This window comes from Apus apus, chromosome 2 (genome assembly GCF_020740795.1).
Source record: "Apus apus isolate bApuApu2 chromosome 2, bApuApu2.pri.cur, whole genome shotgun sequence".
NCBI lineage: Eukaryota > Metazoa > Chordata > Aves > Apodiformes > Apodidae > Apus > Apus apus.
The window spans coordinates 34,600,611-34,620,766 of NC_067283.1; the positions used below are offsets into that span (position 1 = coordinate 34,600,611).

The 20,156-nt window shown below is 39.1% G+C and overlaps 1 protein-coding gene across 2 annotated transcripts in view; it reads right to left on the minus strand.

Moving 5' to 3' along the window:
- Positions 1 to 19,746, minus strand: part of SKAP2 (src kinase associated phosphoprotein 2) — a 118,618-nt gene extending 98,872 nt beyond the window's left edge. The window contains exons 1-3 of one of the 2 annotated variants that reach the window (XM_051609990.1): positions 19,549 to 19,746; positions 8,727 to 8,832; positions 6,294 to 6,319 (exon numbers count right to left, since the gene is read on the minus strand). In XM_051609990.1, coding sequence (XP_051465950.1) covers positions 6,294 to 6,319; positions 8,727 to 8,832; positions 19,549 to 19,597 — 181 coding nt within the window. In that variant the 5' untranslated portion in view covers positions 19,598 to 19,746. The remainder of the gene's footprint in view (positions 1 to 6,293; positions 6,320 to 8,726; positions 8,833 to 19,548) is intronic. The other variant, XM_051609991.1, reaches the window with a different exon arrangement.
- Positions 19,747 to 20,156: the final 410 nt, after the last annotated feature.

Sequence of the window (20,156 nt, forward strand, 5' to 3'; positions counted from 1 at the left end):
CCATTCCATTACGATCACACATAATGTCAGCAGTGCTTTGAACCTGTGCCAATGACAACAGCATAAATTTTGCATCTCGTTTCTGTGGCCATAAAATTAATGATCAGTTTAAAAATACTTCTTTGCAAAAGTTATTGCACAAAGAAATGACATGAATGTGTCCCTGTTATGTAGTCACAAGGATAATTAAGGAGTTGATGCTCATTAATATAGTTTCTTGTTTCCCCAGAATAACATATGGTTTATCTGAAAGTTGAAAAGAAGTTTAATTAACAGTAGATAGTTAACAGTCACAATATCAAAAAAGTGTATATGAACTGACTGTATTCTCCAGTTTCTGCAATTTAAACTAACCTCTTACAGGTCTGATAGCAGAATCAATATTTTATGTTATCTATACAAGAAACCCATACAATGTCATTCCTTATTAAATGCTGCCTTTTCCATTACAGCTTATTTATTGATTTAGGAAATAATGCATACCAAAGGGTAAGTGTACCACATTAGGAATGGAGCATAAAACAAACTCTTCTCATTGTAACAATCGCTGCACGTCAGTCTATGCTCCGTTTTAAAGATTTCCAGCAGATGTACTTGGTCCAAGCTGAATAGAATGAACAGGACCATTCTGCTTTACAAGAATACATTTTTTTTAAAATCCAGAATTAATTTTCTTCTGCAATAGTGTGATTATAGTAACCAACTCGTAAACATTGAAGATACTGATTCCACCGCTAAACCTAAAAAAAGCAAGTAAATTTCAGCCAATGCCTCTTAAAAAGACTTGCTAGCTCACATCCTCAGTTCACTAAACACTTTCAATTTATTTCTAAAAAAAAACTAGACAGAGTGATGCATTAAAATTGCTCAAGTATAAGAGAAATAAAACAACTCACAAAGATAAAAAGATATGCAGGTCAAAACACCCTGCTTCTTGCCATTTCAGAAGGTCCTAAGTCACAGCAGGTTGAAATAACTTCCTCCCATCCAATCTCTGGTGCAGTAAGAGCCCAAACAAAGGACTGGATGAAGCCATCAAGCAAATCAATGCAAGGTTCTTGCTACAAAGTTTTTCACAAAAAAAAAGAACACAACTAGACGAAGTTACTTTCAAGGTGGCACAGGAATACTTTAGCCCCTTGACAGGTGATTTTTTAAGAAGATGCTACTGATCCAATCCACAAGTAATCTTGCAAGACTGAATTCTTCTGACAGCAACTCTCTCAATGGACACTTTGCCATACAATCTGCTCCAACACACTCATCCCTGAAGTGTCTTCTAGAGTCTCATATTAACATGATTGTTTTCATGACTTGTATTGTAAAGGTCAAGTAGGAATTCTTTAGCAGCTATTTGTTAAAAAAATACTGAAACAGCATTAGGTTTGTAAGCAAATGCACTTCAAGCCAGAAAAGCAACAAAACTTTTACTTGCTGAGTTGCCTCTAGTTCTCACAATGCACATCAGGATAAGAACACTTTTTGCTGCACTAGTGGCTGCATCTTTTGCTGCTTGAAATTACACTTGGCATAGACACTTCACAGATAACAGCTGCATGTAGCTGAAAGGCACAACACAGTAACTTGCCTGCCATGAAACCCTCCAGACTTCAGGATAGAGTAATATTTGGCACACTTCTAATGCTTCTGATGGTCTCTCCAGAAATACATCATGATGAACCTCAAAGGACTGCATAACAACTAAGACTTTTTTTTTTCCATTTACAGTTAAATAATAACAATGTATTTATGCTTCTGAGTGAAAGTTCAAGTGTGTTAAAATGTAGAACCCGCATCCACATACAGTTCTAATGACCACAAGCTACTGCCTCCCTTTCTTAAGTTCAAAAAGCCTCCTACCTGCTGCCATTTTCTGAAAAACAGATTGCATAGAGACAAAAAAGGAAATATCACCTTCACAGAAAAGAGAAAAAAAAAAAAAAAAAAAAAAAAAAAAAAGGCCAACAGAAAATACAGTCTTTTCATATAGTACAAAGGTTGGCTATTTCCAGGAAGCAGGTGCCTCAGGCTCCAGACACTCACTACTCTACCCAGAGCTAAAGTATCATCTGAGGAATGTAAAGGTTTCCTACAGGTGCCCCCAATAATTACATCGAGAACAACCTATGCTTCTAGAACATTGGTGTTAATCTTCTATTCTACTACAGAGAAATAAAAATGGACCTTCATCAGTTTTTATCAGACTGAAAAGTGGTAGTTAGAAAACGTCAAATCATACCTTTCTGCCAAAGTCGTGTGCTGCAGATCAGATAAAAGGTGTGCTGAGTGCTTTATGGGGAATTTGTTCTGCAAGTTCCCACATTATGACTCAATTTGGCTAGTACTTTTGGTGTCTCACTTTCAACCCCAAGCCAAAATCTTTTGTGAAAAGTGATTAAAAGTATATATTCTACTAAAATAAATGCGAAGAACAGATGGCAAGTGAGCTTTAAACACAAATACAGTTTCTACAGCTTATAGTGCTTCTGCCAAAATTAGCACTATTTTTAGCATAAATTGAAAACAAGATTGTTTTAACAAACATTTTGGCTGCCATGGTATTGATTCAATTAATCACAAAACAGAGAAATGCCAAAAACTGTATTTACTCAAAATCTTTGACAAAATCCAGACTTTTATATCCTTAGTGGAATACTAGTCTCATAAAAAATCAATCTAATTTCTATGAAAATTATCTTCGTTTTCAAGTTCCTTCCCAGTTCTAAGACCTAGAACAGGTTACTCTGAATATGACTATGGCTTTTTGGTTTTGCTTAAACTAAGATGAAGAGGCAAATATTTCAAATTAAAAAAAAAAGCAGCAGTTACTCCATTTTTTAAATGCAAATAAAATAATCTTTGCAGTAGCTGAAAGGAAAGGTGAAGAATGATTCATACCATGTGCCGTGGTATCATGATATAGGAATTCTCATACTACCTGATCGTACCATATCAGCTCTAAGACACATCTAATCAGTTCCTTAACAAAAGAATAAAATAAAGATAATAAATGTTTAATAACTTAATTAATAAAAATTAAAATTGTTGAAAGATTAGTGGTTTGAATATTAATATAATTGTATTTTTTTGGTCATAAGAACAACATGCACTTTCTTTGTCCATCTTCACACTTAACTGTAAAAGTCAGTATAAATCAGATAACACATCACACATGAGAATTAAATGTTTTCCTGTACAATTAATTTTGTGTCTTTAATTTTTACATGAACCCACTTCTCCTAAAAAGCATCACTTTTCAGTGTGCAGACAGAAAATATGTTTTTTCCAGCCTATTTACTGACTTGACAGACAATGTAAGAAGGCTTTTTTTTAGGAGGACGCAAGAAAGTCCTCAGGTACATCAGTCTGGTTGCGAAGATGTACGTGTGCACTTTCTGAAAGTTAGAGATACGGACACAGATGATTTTGGTTTTAAGGAGCCTGCTTCTACTTGTACACACGCTCTTCAATTTTATAATTTATTGTTCTTCTCTTAAACCTCCTTGCCTTATCTTTATGGAAGGTAAGATTCTGAATGGTAGTGGCCAAAGCCCATGCAACAAAAGCTCACCTACAATACCTTGGTCAAACTGACTAGTCACTACATACAAAGCTAGTGAAACTTTCTAGAACATGAGGTGATGAAAAAGAATGGAGTGGCAAGCTGATGCCCACAAAGAATTTTGTAGAACAACTCAAAAGCTGAAGGAGCTGCTCTTTGAGAGATGAGGGTCAAATTTCATTATATTATACAGGAAATACACGGATTTTGAAAGTGTTAGTCCTCTTCTTTTGGCCTCCAAAAAAGATTCTTCTAGATGCCTCTGGAAGGATGACAGGTCACAACTCATAAGATGAAAAGAGCTGATATATTATGATCAAGTAGTATGATAATAACTATATCATGATACCATGGCACATACTGCAAGGATTATTTTATTTGCATTTAAAAAATGGAGTAACTGCTACTGCAAAACAAAGAACAGCAAATATGAAGTTTAAACATGCTCAGTATTTTTTATTCTTCCTGGTTTGTTTCAGTGCAGTTTCCACATTTCTGCTACCACCCCTCCTTTTTTTCCTAAAAGATATTATCCTTTTCCATCTTATATTTCAGGGTATTTCTTCTTTCTCTGTTGGAGGGAGGAACGGGAAAATGCCTGACCATCACTGCCACCTCAGTTTTTAATCTTTTCTCAATTTTTTCATTTTTCAGTTGTCTAGGTGTGCACAGAGGTATGAATGTGCACGAAAGTTGACCTCATTCAGCTGCAGCTACTGTTTTGTTATACTAGTAGCTTGCCAAGAATCTGACTGCTTAACTCCACATGGGTCCTTTGTTCTACACCTGTACAAGTCACGCGTAATTTGTACAGGCCTAAGGTAAGAATGACACAACCAAATAAAGTTTAGCACACACTTCTTGAACTCTGGAAATCAAACCAACACCCGTACCAGTGAACCACATCCCTCAAATATTCTGCAAGTAAGTGCAGGCTCCCATTTCTCATTATTTTTTTCATATTCATGCATGTAAATGCACATGAATTTGGAGAAATCTCGCCTTACTTGCCAAAAACAATGGTATAATTTTAGAGTCCTCTCTGATTGACAAACACTGGAAGAAAATGAGAGTGTCAGCATTCACAAGCTTCACTTGTACATGGTACTATGATCTGAACCCAAGAGATACATCAGGAGAATTAAAAAAAAGAAGGCAATATATCCTTCTTAAGAATCCAATGCACTCTAATAAAAAGAATAACTGAATGCAATTTTCACAGAAATCAGAGCAAGTTATACAGTAACAATTACAGACTATTTCAATTCAACAATTAATTTTGCTGGAGATAATGAAATCTCATCTTTATTGATAAATTGTTGAATCAGTAAAGAAATTCTGAATTAAATTGCCAGTTAAGAACGTAAATAGACTAGAATTTTCTTGACCTTCAAAAAAAGCAAACCAGTAAATGCAAACTCTGCTCTTTGTAGACAGCTCTTATGTTTATTATGAGAGTCATTGCCTCAGAAAGTTATTACATCTTCAGAAACATGCTCTCAAGAAAGTCAGATGCATTTGCAAGGAAACAATCACCTCACTTAATTTAATTTTAGTTATTTTCTTAATAAAATAACATTTGACTTTTCCATCCTTATTTCTGTTGGATAGTGGGGAGAGAAAGGAGACTACATTTTAACTTCAGCAGAGGTGCTGAGGTGCAATACAAAAAAAATAGCACATTATTTTAATACACTTTTTACATAATAGTTTGAGTTTTTAAAATCTTGGCAATTTGGGGCAAGTTTCAAGGTGTATTTTCTCTTTCAGTTGAACTGCTATGGCCACATAACTTGATTTAAACAGGGCTAAGAAATGTATTAGTTATGCCTTGTTGTACCATTACTTGCCTAATAGGGGTTACATATTTTCTCTTTATCAGGATGCACACTGTAGCCTACACATTTGAATTTCTTTGCCCAGAAACAGACAGTACTTCAACCACTGAAAAAAGTGAAGCTTTGCACAGGCTTTTTTGACCTCACACTGTGACCCTCATACCAGCATCCACAGGCTGTAGGTCACGACCTCAAGAATTAGCATCATGGAAATAAGAGCCCTTCCAGGTTTCCTTACAGAACAGAACACTGTAGCAACAAACTCCTGGGTCTTCTCTAAACTGAACTCTGCGCATTTGTTTTAACTCCACTAGAAGACAATAGATAACCCACACTTCAGTTTTCATTAGTGGCACACTAAATCACCTCCTCTCCAACTAAAGCCCTGAGCCCCCACTGCACCATGAAAACGTTCATTCAGTGCGGATCGAAAGCCAGTATCATATTGCCACTAGATGATCCTATTAAAAGGTTAAAGAAACATCACGATGGAATTGAAGACTTTTGCAATGTTAAGAAAAAAGGCTTAAATAAGCGATCCCTATTAAAATTGCATTTCCTAAGCGGGCTGCTCTGCACACACTTCCTCAGGAAAAAAAAACAAACCACAGCACCACGCCACCCTACATCACGTCGTCTTTCGCAATGCTAGGCGATTGCTAATTAAGCCAGGCATAACAAGCTCCGTTTATATTAAATTCTGAACTACGTTCCTAAGCCAGTCTTTCCATCAGCCGGCGCTCCCAGAGGGGTTCCCTGAGGAGAGGCGAGGCCGCCCTGCGCGCCACGCCCCGCTCCGCCCGGCAGGGGGCGCCCTCGGCCTCGCGCCCGGCCCCGCCGAGCGGCGCGGAGAGGGAAGGGGGGGGTGGGGAGGGAATCTGCACCGCGCTTACCTTTGTCCTGGAATTCTTGGGGATAACTGCGGAAAGAAGAAGAAAAAACATCAAGCCGTGAGCACCTGCAAATCCACGGTGCTAGAACATAACACAGAACAACCGCGAAGTCTCAACAGGCTTTGTAATTGAAGCTTGGCACGCAGGTTTCCCTGCAAAATTGGTTAAGAGTCTGTATTTTGGGCTAAAATATTTACTCAGTTCTTCTTTTGCCTTCGCAATTCAGAGAATCCTCAGTCACTTCAAACAGGACTTGAACAAAACCAAACTCTGAGCAGCTTTTTCTAGCAATATACATCGACTCAGGTATCTTAAGGTATAAACATACAAAAACATTGTTAATTTCAGTAAACTTCTTAAGTGTTAGTTTCAAAAAGTTTTGGGCACAAGTAAAAGCCCCTAAGCACACTTTTAAAATAAGATACTACATCATCAGGAAAAAAATCCACAAATAGGGATTTTAGTTGAAGTAATTGATGACACCCAAATGAAATTAAGTTAATTAATAATTAACCAGAAATTTAAAAGGTAATGCATGCCTAATTTTTAAAAAACTTCATTTTCAAGGAGGAAGCTCCCAAGTTCTTTAACGCCTAAAAATAAACCTCTGCCATCCCAGACGGAAAAAATACCGTTTCTTTGGAGCTAAATTTTGATTATTTCAGAAACTAGGATACAGTTTGATATATAAAGATAAATAATCCGGACAGAGTTATGTCAAATGGCATCTCAAGAAGCATGGACTAGTTAATGTGAAAATAAGAGGATTTCACCAGAAATAACTGGCAAATAAAATGCAGCTGCCAAGACCATCTTCACGGACAATAAGCAGAAGGGTGTGCATCAGGTTAGTCAGTAAGGAGATGCCTGTAAGTAACAAGCAGGAGAGAAAGGAAGGATCTATGCATAAGAAACTGAGTCATGCAAACAGAGATAAAAGGCCAGATGGAAGAAATCCTGCCCAGCAAGCAGCAGTAATAGTTAGGCACAGCCCAACATGTGGGATATGAAAATCAAAGATGACGACAATGTGCATATATTTTGTAGCCTGCATGAAAAGCAAAACGCTGTTAACAATGAATAATACTACAGGAGAAGGAAGGAATTAGAAATTAAAATTAGATGCAAAATCATGGGGTCATGTCAGTGAGTAGCAAAGGATTCAGTGCCAGCTGTGCTCATAAATGCAGGTGCCTTCCTTTGCTATTTCATCATGCAAAAAAACATAAGTTCAGTTATAAGATTGAAGAAAAGTCAGTAGTGCTGTATCTGCAAGTCATCTGTACAGTCCCAGTTGGCTCAATAACCCAGAAGGGAAAATACAGAAGAAAAAATAAAATCCTGATTCCTTAAAAAAAAAAAAAAATGTGTGTATATATAAAATAATAATAATAATAATAATAATAATAATAATAATAATAATAATAATAAAAAAACCTAAAAACTAGTTTCTTAAGCATTTGCAGCCTGAATCAAAGGCACATAGATCTTCAGTTACAAGGCTTTGGGACACATCTCATGTCTTCCTGCAGTTACTGTGATACAAAGAATTATGCCCTTGCCAGATGACTGTGCTGTCTTTGGAATTGCAAACAAGTTGCCACAAAGGCAGGAGCACGTAATCAAAGGAAAGCTTAGGTGATATCACAAGGGAGTGATCAGTAGCAAAACAGCTTGTTTGGAAACAACAATGGCAAAAGAACAGCAAGTAATAGATTATATCTAGTATATCTATCAGCTATAACTCTAGTTGATTAGAGTTGTAAGAAAAGAGATTCTGCAAAGAAAACTTTGTAGTGCAAATAAAACTACACCCAAATCTCTTTATCTGAATTGTTTGAAAATAAAACACAACAGAACAGGCTCTCAAATGACACCTGATATTCAAAAAACCAAACAAACAAATAAATACAGCCCTCTGCTTAGTCTGTCATAGTACTTCAATATTTTAACACTGCTGAAACAAACTGATGATCTATAGTTTCCAGTTATGCTTCAATTTTCTGTTGCGGAGCTAAGTGACAGAATACACAGTAAAGCAAAGTCAGCATTGAATCATACTGTTTTACACCAGATGAGTACGATGACAGCAAGCTAATTCATTTTCTCAATGCATTATATTTCTCATATTTTAATGAATCTTACTAAAGCAGAGGTGAAGGCAAGCTCTACCCAACCAGCTTGCAATGAGGATTCAGAATATTACAGCAATTCAAATGGGACAAATGTTCCCATTTATATTCACATATCTTACTAAATTGTAGCAGTTTTGAGAAAGATATAAAGACTTGAACCCATGCTGATTATTTGACAAACTCAAGACCTAGACAGATTTTTATTTGTTAATACTGTTAGCGGTTATTAAAAGATGATAAAAACTTAAGCTATCATTAAGTGATTTCACACCATATTAAAGCCATGAAGCTTACTTACCTTGCCTTAACATCTTTTATCTTCTTAAGAAGAACCTCCCTGTTTTCTTTTGCTTTCTTGGATAGATTTTCCCCTTTTAGCGTTTGGGAAATAAATGTGTCGACATCTAAATAAAGAAGAAAAAAAAATACACTTCAAAAAAAGATAAATACTGCTGCAATGACTGTCCTGATGCTACTGTGAAAAAAATTAGGAAAATTCTTCTCAAGCCTACACACAGTGTAGTTAATGGACATTTCAGATTCTAAATGAGATACATTTGTTCTCTGATCTACTTATGCTTAGCACAGCAAATCCTATGGTGACATTTGATTCTTGCTCACTTAATTATGCCACCTAAGTCCTAATAAATTGCAGTACTATAACAATTACTTTCCATCACCTAAAGTAAGGAATAAAGCTAAAACATGGAAATAGCCTTTATGCATGTATTACTGCCATGTTATTTCGGAAGTTCAAGTTACAAAAGTGGTTGAGTAATTCATTATTTCAGCAGTAAAGTCTACCCAGCTACTAATATATTGCACTTACTGGTTACAGTATTTTCAAATGTTCTCACATTGCCTCTGAACTCCCTACCTGACTAAGAATTCATATCCAAAGCCTTAATCCTGCCGACAATTAGGTAGGCACAAAAACCATACTGAAGGAGTCAAGCTCAAGCGTGGACTTGCAGTTAAGCATACCTGCACTTGTAAAATCATAAACTAAGGCTCTATACTGCACTGTAATTTTTAATTCTTATATAGAAGATACATTTATATAAAGTAGAATCAAAGCATTCCATTAAAGTTTCCATTGTTCTTGGTAAGATAAGAAATATCCATTCAATAAGATAAAAACAATGCAGTGACTGAGAATTTGGGAGACTGAAACACAGCCCCAAGTAGCATGTTCTCTTGCTTAGTGAAAACAGTTGCAAAAACTAAGTGTAACAGTTCCTTATAGCTACCAATCAGCATATGATTATCCTAGCAACTGAAAAGTAGAAATATGACCCTAAAACCCTGACTGCTAAATTTCTCAGCTGTAGGGATAATAACTGTTAATTGAATAAGGGAAAGTATAGATAGCGACAACTGCCTCCCCATGGTGCCTGTCCACTCCCCCATACACACACACAGATATAGAGATATATCTATATATACACACTATGGCTCAATCTATGTAGAAACCAATAGATATGGATAGTACTATTTTAATCCTGTAACTTTTCGAATCAGATGAGATTTTCCATTTTTACAAAGAAATAAAAAACAGCCAATTAAGTACTCCTATGTTTGCATGCAAAAGTTTACAATTTAAAATGACATTAAATGAATATTTACCGCCAATTTCCAAATGGAAAACCTGAATTGCCTGCTTTTTTCTTTATAAAACAGAAGTTCAACAGAAACATATCCCACTTTATATTACAGGCTGCAAGAAAACAAATTAAGTTGAGTTACTCTTTGACAACACTAGCATAGCTATTACAAAGATGTCATTCTTTAAAAATAATTTACCAGATTATTACTTAGATGCTTAGATTGCTGCCTTCAAAAAATGTGGCAAAAATCTTCACTTTTTGAAGTATTTTAGAGTTTTGAAGAATTATATTGTTTCCCCTCTCAGAAAACAGAGAAGCCTCCCCATTATATTTTCCTAAGCAGTCCTGAAGTGGGGCACCCACACTCAGTACTATATCATTCCTCCTTTAAAAGAACAGAAGGAAAGACACTTAACATGTGTATTAATGACTCCTCCAGACACACCCCTGACAGTCTCTATGCCATACACCAAGCATTCCTAGAACTATTTTGTCCTATCCCATAGAAAATGTATTCATCTTCACAAATTCCAATTATCAGGATTTCCAGTCAAGTAGGGAAATGAGGACCCACACAATCCAAAGACATTGACCAGCCACAAAACACAGGTCAGAAAATTGATGCTTTTACTACTGAGGGCAAAAACCAAAACTGTCAACAGTTTTTCTCTCAATGAAACCCAACAGGATTTTCCATTACAGACCAACCTGTCATCCTGGGAGGGACAGGCTGATGAAACATTTCTTCCTTCATATTTTCACATATTTATTTTGAAAATTAGCTATCAGCTTCAAAATTTTACCTCGGCAGCAAGATGGGAAAGCTTAGAAAAATTAGTACCATTTATAAACAAGGAGCAATGCTTGCACAGTAATCTTTGGACTCTAATTAATCACAGAACTTTGCTTCAGAAGTTTTTGTTTTAACTTAGTGGGCTTCTTTACTTCTTGGAAAAGGTCAAAACCCAACTGAGAACTTTGCTGTCTCAGACTCTGACTGACTGTCAAAGCTTTTTTTTCATATACAAATATAACACAAGTAAGGAGTACTTGGGAAAGCAAAATCAAGTTGATTATCATAAGCAAGAGTTACCACTACTGGCTTAAAATATAGGATAGATACAACAATATGAAGGACTAGCCACATTATTGACAGAATCTGTTATTTTCTGGAAAAGCTTGGACTTCAAAAGCAGAAATAATGCAGCACTTTTAACCATAGAAGGGCAGGGCAGAAGTGGATGCTCCACTTATTCTCAGTATAAGTGGATAATGTGTTGAAGGAGAGGGAGAAAGGAGAGAGACAGAGAGCAAGCACATACAAGAGCCTGACAAGTTTGTTGTTTCTGAAGAGAAGCAGCTACAGAGAAGACATCCCTGGGTGGCTTCCCTCTCTCATGAGTACGTAAAACAAGCTCTCCAAGCTTAGGTATCCAATCAGAATGCACTGTACTCATCACTGAACACTTACTTCCATATTTCCAGAGAAAACACATAGCTTGATTCATCACAATCCCAAATTATGAACACAAACCTGATGTACACATGATCTGCAACAGGATGCTAAAGCAGCAGTTTACTTGAAAATTATGCTTTATTGTATCATAGATTTTTCTTCTCTACTCAGAGAATGTTACATATCTTCTTCAAGCCATGTTCCGATCTGGCATTGTAAATCCATCCGGGATGTGCCAGATGTGTGTGAGATGAGTTAACTTATCCTAAGCTCCTCTGGACAAGAATCAGGGAAGTTACCTAAGTTATGATCATCTCTTCACTACCTGTACTTTCACATTGTAGAAGATTACGGAAGGAGCAGTTCCTGCTGTTAGAAAAGGCTTCATCACTGGCTTAATATAAGGGAATGTTCACATAATTTTGCTGACATTCCCCAAAGTGATTTAACTTAGAATGAGAACAGAACTCAGGATGTCAGTATGACAGATCCAAGTCTCATACAGTGAACTTCAAACAGAAGCAGCAAAATTTACCCATTTCTCAGCACTATTCTCATAACTTACTTGCTTTTCCTTCACCAGAACAATCCAAAACTTGATCTCTCCTTTTTGGTATTGCATTACATTAGCAGAGGAAAGTGTAAAGTACTAGTCACAAGCTCTTGAGTGTAGTAGACATGATTCTTCATGCTTCAGTAGCAGTTGGTCCACTGAGGAGTTTAAAAAGGAATAAAATATAAACGCCAAAAAGAAAACCTCTTTGAACAGATTTCTGATTTTAAAGCACTAACTCTTCAGTTACCCACAGCACAAAAAACAAATTGTCTATTTCCATAAGCTGTTTGTTCCTAACAAACTGAGCAGCTCTTTAGTATCACGCATTGCGGAGATGCAGCTGTTTCTATTGAAAACACTAACATTTCAAAGAGAAACTTTGGAAAGCTATTCAAAACCTCTTAACATTTTTTAAGCTTATGTGTTAGACTGCTTGATAGCTTGAATGCCCATGTTTGTTGCTCTGTTTCTTAAAGCTCCTGATTTTAACTTTGTGTGAACCATACCCCAGAGAATTTATTTGCCTCCAGCAATGAAAAATAGCTGCCAAACTGAAAGATCTGATTGATATGATCCACTCAGAAATTGCTCTGTCAGTTACAGAAGGGACATCAAACCACAGTCCAGCTCTGTCCACTTCAACTGCCTCATACAGTTCAAAGCTTAACTGCAGTTCATACAACAGTTAAAAGGCCATTTTAATTTAATTTTCATCTACATTCCTTTAATAAGGAAAAAAGCTAAGATTTATTTTGCTTTTCCTTGTTAAAATATTTTGTGGTTCTCCTTATTGCCATGATTATAAACAGACAACACTGCAAGTTTTTCATTGTTTTAAATCTTTGGGACTATTTTCTTTGATGAAGTCTGAAACTACCCAGATGGGCTTTTTCAAGAACATTGTAAATTTTTAGCCCAAAGCAAGTGCTGTGCTAAAGAGTGCTAATCACAACAAATCATAGCGCTTTTGTTGTTTACAGGGTTTAATATCATGACTATAAGTAGCACTTAATAAACAAATATCCTTAGGAAAGAACTACCTCATTTTTGTGTCAGGGTGGGCTGAACAGACTCTCATAGAGGCACTCAAAGACTGAGGCCTGGGGTCTTCCTTTCTCCCCTCTTCCAGCAGGTAACCACAGTGTTGTCCATCACATTATCAAGAAGTTAAGTCACTTCATGACCTGATGAGTTTATACCATTTAAATGACAGAGAACAATTATAAACTGGTGATGAGATAGATGTGTTTCCCATCCCATGGCAGTGCACACACGCAGCTTTGTCCATGACCTGATAAGAATGCAGGCTCCTGTTTCAAGACCAGACACACTTCCATCATATGACAAGGGACACTTGCTTGGTGTCACCTGGTTGATGCACTGCCAGTCACACAGGAAAGGAATGGTAGGTCAGCAGAACAATTCCTCCAGCCACCAGGCTTCTCCCATCTCTCTCCTCTGCCTCAAGGACTGAGAGAGCCAGAAACCAGCGGCAAGCCAGAGAATCTGGGCAGCCAAGCCAGAAAATTTTGGAAGGTAACTGCAAGCTCAGCACATTTGTGTGCACACACACTGGCCAAAGGTGACCAACATTAAACAGATTGCCATGTATTCTTCAGTTTTACATGGGCTGGCATTAGAAATAAAATAATTTGATTACAAAGTTTTTATGCAATACATTAATAGGGAACAGGTCTGAAGACAAATTATCAAGGAGTATCTGTGAGTTTCTGTCCTCATAAATCAGTAAGTACTTGAGGATTTTGCTTCTGCTCTCTCCCTTCCTTTCCAACTATATTTATAAGTCCTTCTCCAAAGTTTGCTAAATTCTCTTTAAAGAAAACCAACACAAACAGAGCACGTGATGTAAAACAGAAGTTACTGACACTCAAAGATGTCTAAAAATACTACCTTGATCCAGCCTAACAAGTAGGTGAGCATTCCTTCTAGCACAAAGTCCTGGAAAGGACTGCCTTTGGAAATTGCCGCACCTGAAATCCCCAAAAGCAAGGCTATCTTGCTGTACTGCCACATACAAACTGAGTATTGTGAAAAACACTGAGGCTCAACAGTTTCATTAGTGATTTAGAAAGCAGAAGTAAACCCAAACTGCTAAGACTCCTCAAGTGAAGTAACATCTTTTTTAAGAAGTTCAAGAAGAAAAATTATAATCAAGGACTATATATGTGTCTAATCTCATTGGCTGAGTAGTTGAGCATCCAATACATTTAAGAGGTGAGAAAAAATGAAGCTGTAACATATTAAGCACATCATGAAAAAAAACACAGCAGTACAAATCATTATCAAGTTACAGAGTGATTCCAAATGAACTATAATAAAAAATGTTAAGGATTAACCTAAAGATTTACGCTGGATGCCACATTATGCTGCATCTATTGTGGTTTGTTGACATATGATTATGAAAGAAACGTAAACCCAGTCAGATGAGAAAGATAGACTCCACGTTAATTGAAAAAGACAAACTAAGTGAATAATGAGTATATAAAAAATAGCCTATGCCATTTTTATCACCCATGTATGACACTTATTCTCAAATTTATGGCAGAGACAATTGAACTATGTTTCAAAGCACTGGGGGTAACTTCTTGCCAGTAATGTCTCTGTGCATTTTTTCACCTGACTTTCTATTCTTATTCCATTACTGTTGAAATACATATATATTACCAAAGCTGTAAATACATGTCTACTTAGAAGATGTCTACAATAATCACCCTGGTTTATCTTATAAAGATGGATTCTTCAGCAAGAACCACCATTCATTAAAGCCTTGGAAATGTGAAAATGATACTTTGAAACAAAAGGTAAAGTTTTAAACAACAATATTCTAAAAATGAACCAGCCAGTGAAGAAGAGCTACACTGTACCCAGGTGGCTTTTCCTAGGACAGGAACGTAAGGAGCAAATCCAGCAACAACTGACAAGGAGGTCTGAAAAGGACGGTTCATTTTTTGGACATCAGGGGTAAATATAACTACTGTAGTGCCCAAAAATAAGCAGCTTTCCAGTACCTGAAGAGGGCCTACAGGAAAGCTGGAAAGGGACTTTTTACCAGGGTGTGTAGTGTACAAGTGACACTGGGTAATGGTTTTAAGCTGGAAGAGGGTAAATTTAGATTAGACATAAGGAAGAAATGCTTTAGTGTGAGGGTGGTGACACTGGAATAGGTTGCCCAGGCAGGTTGTGGATACCTCATCTCTAGAAGTATTCAAGGGCAGGCTGGATGGGGCTTTGAGCAACCTGGTCTAGTGGCAGGTGTCCCTGCCTATGGCAGGAGTTGGAATTAGATTATTTTTAAGGTTCCTTCCAACTCAAACCATTCTATGATTCTATGATATTAAGACTAGACATAAAGTTCCGTATGAACTTGAGAAAGACTTTTACTCCATTTTTCATAGCAAAAAATCTTTGTAACTTTTAAAATACGAATACAGAAGGTCCAAACTGGAAATACTGCAAACCATGGAAGGAAAACTGAATTTAAAAAAAAACAATAGGACCCTTACTACAGTCATAGGTTAATTTAAGATAAGAGGGAAAAGATATAAGCAATACATATATCTAATGATCATTATACTATCAAAAGCTTTTTAAAAATAAAGAATTCTTAACTTCAGCTAAATCACTATACCTGAAAAACCTCAAGAATATTTTTTTCTAATCAAGATGACTGAAGCAGCCAGTCTGATTTACATTACAGCAGAAATAATATGCCTTTGGGGAGGAAGCAGCCTCTGAAATCCTTCTCAACTGTGGCCAAGCCAAAACTTGGAGCGTACATCAAAGAATAAGGAAAAATAAAAATGAGCAGGGTTCCAACAGTCTATATAACCAATAAAAAATTGACAGCAAGGAAAAAAACCAAACAAACAAAACCAAACCAAAACACCAAGTAACATCCCACTTTGCCAAGCACCCACAAAAAGATTCTGAACATACAAACACAACAGAAGATAAGGCTTCCTTCACTACATTCCAAAATCTCAAGCATAATATAGAAGGTATAGAGACACAGGTAGGGAACGAAGAACCTACAGACACTGTCACACACCTCCAAGGTGTAAAGAGTTAGATAAAAGAGCAACAAAACTTTCTCCTCCAATCAGAAGTTCAACTCATGACCAAAGGACCTTGTTTCTCTTTCCAGTGTTTTCCTTCCAGCAATTGAACAGGTCAGAGAAGTGAGGATGGGATTGTGAAATCCCAACAATCCTCTGCAATAAGCCCATTGCCACACTGACCTTTCCCCTTCAACTTTACAGAAACAGCTTCCTCCTGTTTCCAACTAATGCACTTAGCCCTGAGCTCAAGCTGTGCTTCTGCCTGGAACATTTCAGCGCCACTGACATGCAACTATAATGACCCTGCCAGCATGTGTGACAGAATTTGTTTTTGTGTTAAAGATATAATATTGTTTAGTTTCAAAGTAAAGCACTCACCAGTCAGAAAGTTTCCTGTGCAACTTTAATTCAACCCCTGGTGTGTTTATTCCCATTATCACCATGTTTTAACTACAGGAGCACTTAGTGTGTTTTCCAGTAGGACCCCTACTTGTTCAGCATAGTGGGTGCATGGTACTCCAACAATCAATCAAGGCTAGGCAGGGATAAGGAAATCCATATGATCCCTCCTCTACTTGTTGCAGAAGTTGGAAATAGTAGGCAAAAAGACAGAGGAAATCAGGAAGAGCACAATATTTAAGTGATTTTTGTATCTGTCACTGCCGCACTACTATGTTAATATTGGGCTAAAAAAAGGTGCTTGCTACTAGACATTAACTGCATGTTCTCAACAGAACCTGATAGGAAGAAGTGCCCAGCACTCATATCAGCCACTGAATACAGCCATCCAACTCACATTAGTTTCTGGAAAAATGAGCACAGCATAGAGGCAGGTGAATTTAAATTCTCTTCTGTTCCACCATTGATTATTTTTTGTGACCCCAGATCACATCTTGTTTATTACACTAATTTCACCAATGGGAAAACAATATTCCCTCATCTCAAAGAGGTGCTGAATCAATATTTGTGAGCCATTAAAATAATACATTAAAAAGCACCCAGGAAGAATAGCATGCAGAAATTAATATCTACTCACTGCAGTCTGTATTGTGTAAGAGTTGCTTAATGAATAGTAAAGATATTATAGAGCTCCCTTCCTTCCTCCATTACCATCCATCTTCATTACATGAATAGTTTGGGCAAAAAGAAGCAGGAGACTACATAATTAAAGATTACAAGATCCTCAACGTATCAGTGAAAGAACTGCTCACACAGTTTGAATTACTCTAGTTTCTAACTTCAGTGACTGGTAACCGAAAGGAGAAGCTGACATACAGAAGCTGTAAAAAGTAATGCTGTACTTTTAAAATAAGGAAGTAGGCTCTTGAATTCTTACATTGTATAATCATAATTATCCTTAATTGGTTTCTCTTTGATAATTCTGCAAGTATGAATTCAAAGTTACTAACTATTTGTTGTTCCTCACTACCCCATCTCCACACTCATGGATTTCTGCTTACTCCACAATTATGCTATCATAAAATTAACAAGTGTTAAGCTCATTATTGCATTGAGTCTCAAAACAAAATTGTGTGTTGAAAAGATTACTGTTGTAGAGATGTATTATGTAGCACTTACACTACCATAATAATAAAACAAAGATTTAAAGATCATTGATAAATCATTCCAGTCTCTTAACTTCAATTCTGTAGAGAGCACTAAAGGAACCATCTCGTTTTCTTCCAGAAAAGCTGAAGCTGTGCACACTGTACAATATATATACCTGTACAGAACTTAGGCCATTGATCCCAGGGACCCTGAAAAAACCATGTACACATCCCCCGTGAGGGAAAATAGGTGTTCTTAGTTTCACTTCAAAATACAAACTTGTTTGTCTCTTTCTGGCAGACTGGATGAGAAGGACAAGTTGTGTAAATGAGACGCTATGACAAAAAAACCAAATCATAATCTATAATGATCCATCTGCCTTATGAATCCACCCCTCAAAAAAAATCCTAAAAGAACTTAAAACTCTGAAAAGTTTCAAGATCAGCTTCACCCAGTGAAAACAGGTCTGAAACAAGCACATATACATCATTTGATCACAAGCTCCCCAAACAGTAATAACACAGAAAATACTGGTTTGGAAAGGCTCTCAAAGGCGTTTTTGTTTTGTTTTTAAATAATCTACACCATAAGAAATCCTGGGAAGTTCTCCTCTCTTTCTGGTGACATTCCATGCAGATTTTAATAGAGATGGTATGATCTGCAAATAGTGTACGTATAAACAGTACTTGTGGAAACAGTTCAGACAGTTGGCAGGAGCGCTTTAAAGATGAGAAGATCTGGTAAGAGAAATATGTTTGAAGCATTAACTCATATAATCAAACAAAGAACAGTCTTCAAAGGTGATGAGCTACACTAGATTCTAGCAGGTACCCTGCCATATCATCGAGTACTTGATCTCAGAGGGAGGATTTTTAAAAGTATAGGTAATGTCTGAGTAAAAGTAATGAATGTCTGAGTCTGAGCTACTCAAGTTCCTGTGGCAGAAACAGAAGTTCTCAAAAGAGACTCCCACCAAGACTAAAACTGTTTCAGGATGGCAAAAATTGTTTACTCCATAAAGATAAAAGACTAAGAACTGGAAAGAAACCATTTATTTTAATGAGAAATAAAGGATAATTTTAAATTAATAAAATATCAGTCTTGAACACAAAAAACAATACTAGTATTTTGAAGTCTCTGCTGACACCGCTGCTGATAACCTTCCATGGTGAGAAACCGTCCCATCTCTTTGCTCCAATAGGAGTGTGGGCAGTCAGATGTATTTGACTGACATGACAACATGCCAGCAATTCCGTAACATCTTCATTCACTCCGAATACTTCAGCCTCAGCTGTTTCGCGGGGAAGCCGCGGGGATTTTTTGCAGCTAGCGGGGGGGAAACGGCGCCGGTGACACCAGCCCGGCGCAGCCGCCGGGCCCAGACAAGCCCTGACAGCGAGAAGCTGTCACCCGATCGTTCCGCAGTTGTGAACCCCGCGGGGACACGGGGCTGCGGGGCCTGCCGCGTTCCTCCACACAGGCTTCCAAACCCCGGGGTCCCTTCCCAGGGGCGGACGGGGGACTCCGAGCCGTCAGCCGCGGCACGACGGCCCGGCCGGGAGCGGCAGCCAGACCCGTCTCCTTCCTGACGGCGGGTGCGCCGGGCGGCGGCGGGGAAGGGCCCGGCAGCACCGCGCCGGAGGGCGGCCGGGAGGAAGGAACTGCAGCACGGGGACTGCAGCCGAGGAGGGAAGCCCCCAGCCCACACACTGGACGCGACCGCGGACCAGCTCCCCGCCGGGACTCCGGCACAAGGGGCTGGTCGCCCCGGCTGCCCCGGCCAGTCACACCCCCCGCCGACCCGCCCCCCTTGGCCTCCCCTCCGCCCGCCCCCCGGGAGCCCTCCCTCTCTCCCCGCCGGCGGCCGGCCTTACCTGCGAGGAGGCTGCGGACCTCCTCGGGGATGGCGACCGCGTCGTGCATGCTGAGGGCCGCGGGGGCAGCCCGGGACACCCCGCGGCCGGGGCTCGACGGCTCCGGCCCGGCCCGGCCCCGCCAGCCAGGAAGCGACGGCCCCGCCCCCCCGGCCGCAACGGCGCGGCCGCGAGCCAGGGGGCGGGGCTTCGCGCCAGGGGGCGGGGCTCCGCGCCGCTTTCCCCTCCCGCGCCGTCCCACCGCGCTGCGCACGCGCCTGATCCCCGTCCCGCGGTTTCCCCGCGTGCTGGGCGTCCCCCTGGCAACGGCCCCGCCGCGAGGGACCGCCTGCCACGTGACCGCCGCGGCAGCCATGTCGCGTGAGGGCGCCCTGAGGGGCCGCCCCTCTTGCCAGAATCAAACATGGCGCCCAGCGCGGTCCGCCGCTCGCCCCCGCCCCGGGCCCGGGAGAACCGGGCTGCTGGGTGGGAAGGCACGGAGCTTGGGCTCTGACTGGTCCGTTCCTTGCCCCGCCCCGGCGCCAGGCCCTTCCCAAGCGGAGGGCGGGCGGCCCCACCCTTCTCCCTGCCGGGCAGGGTGCGCGCTGGGGAAGGCCGCACGTTTTCGA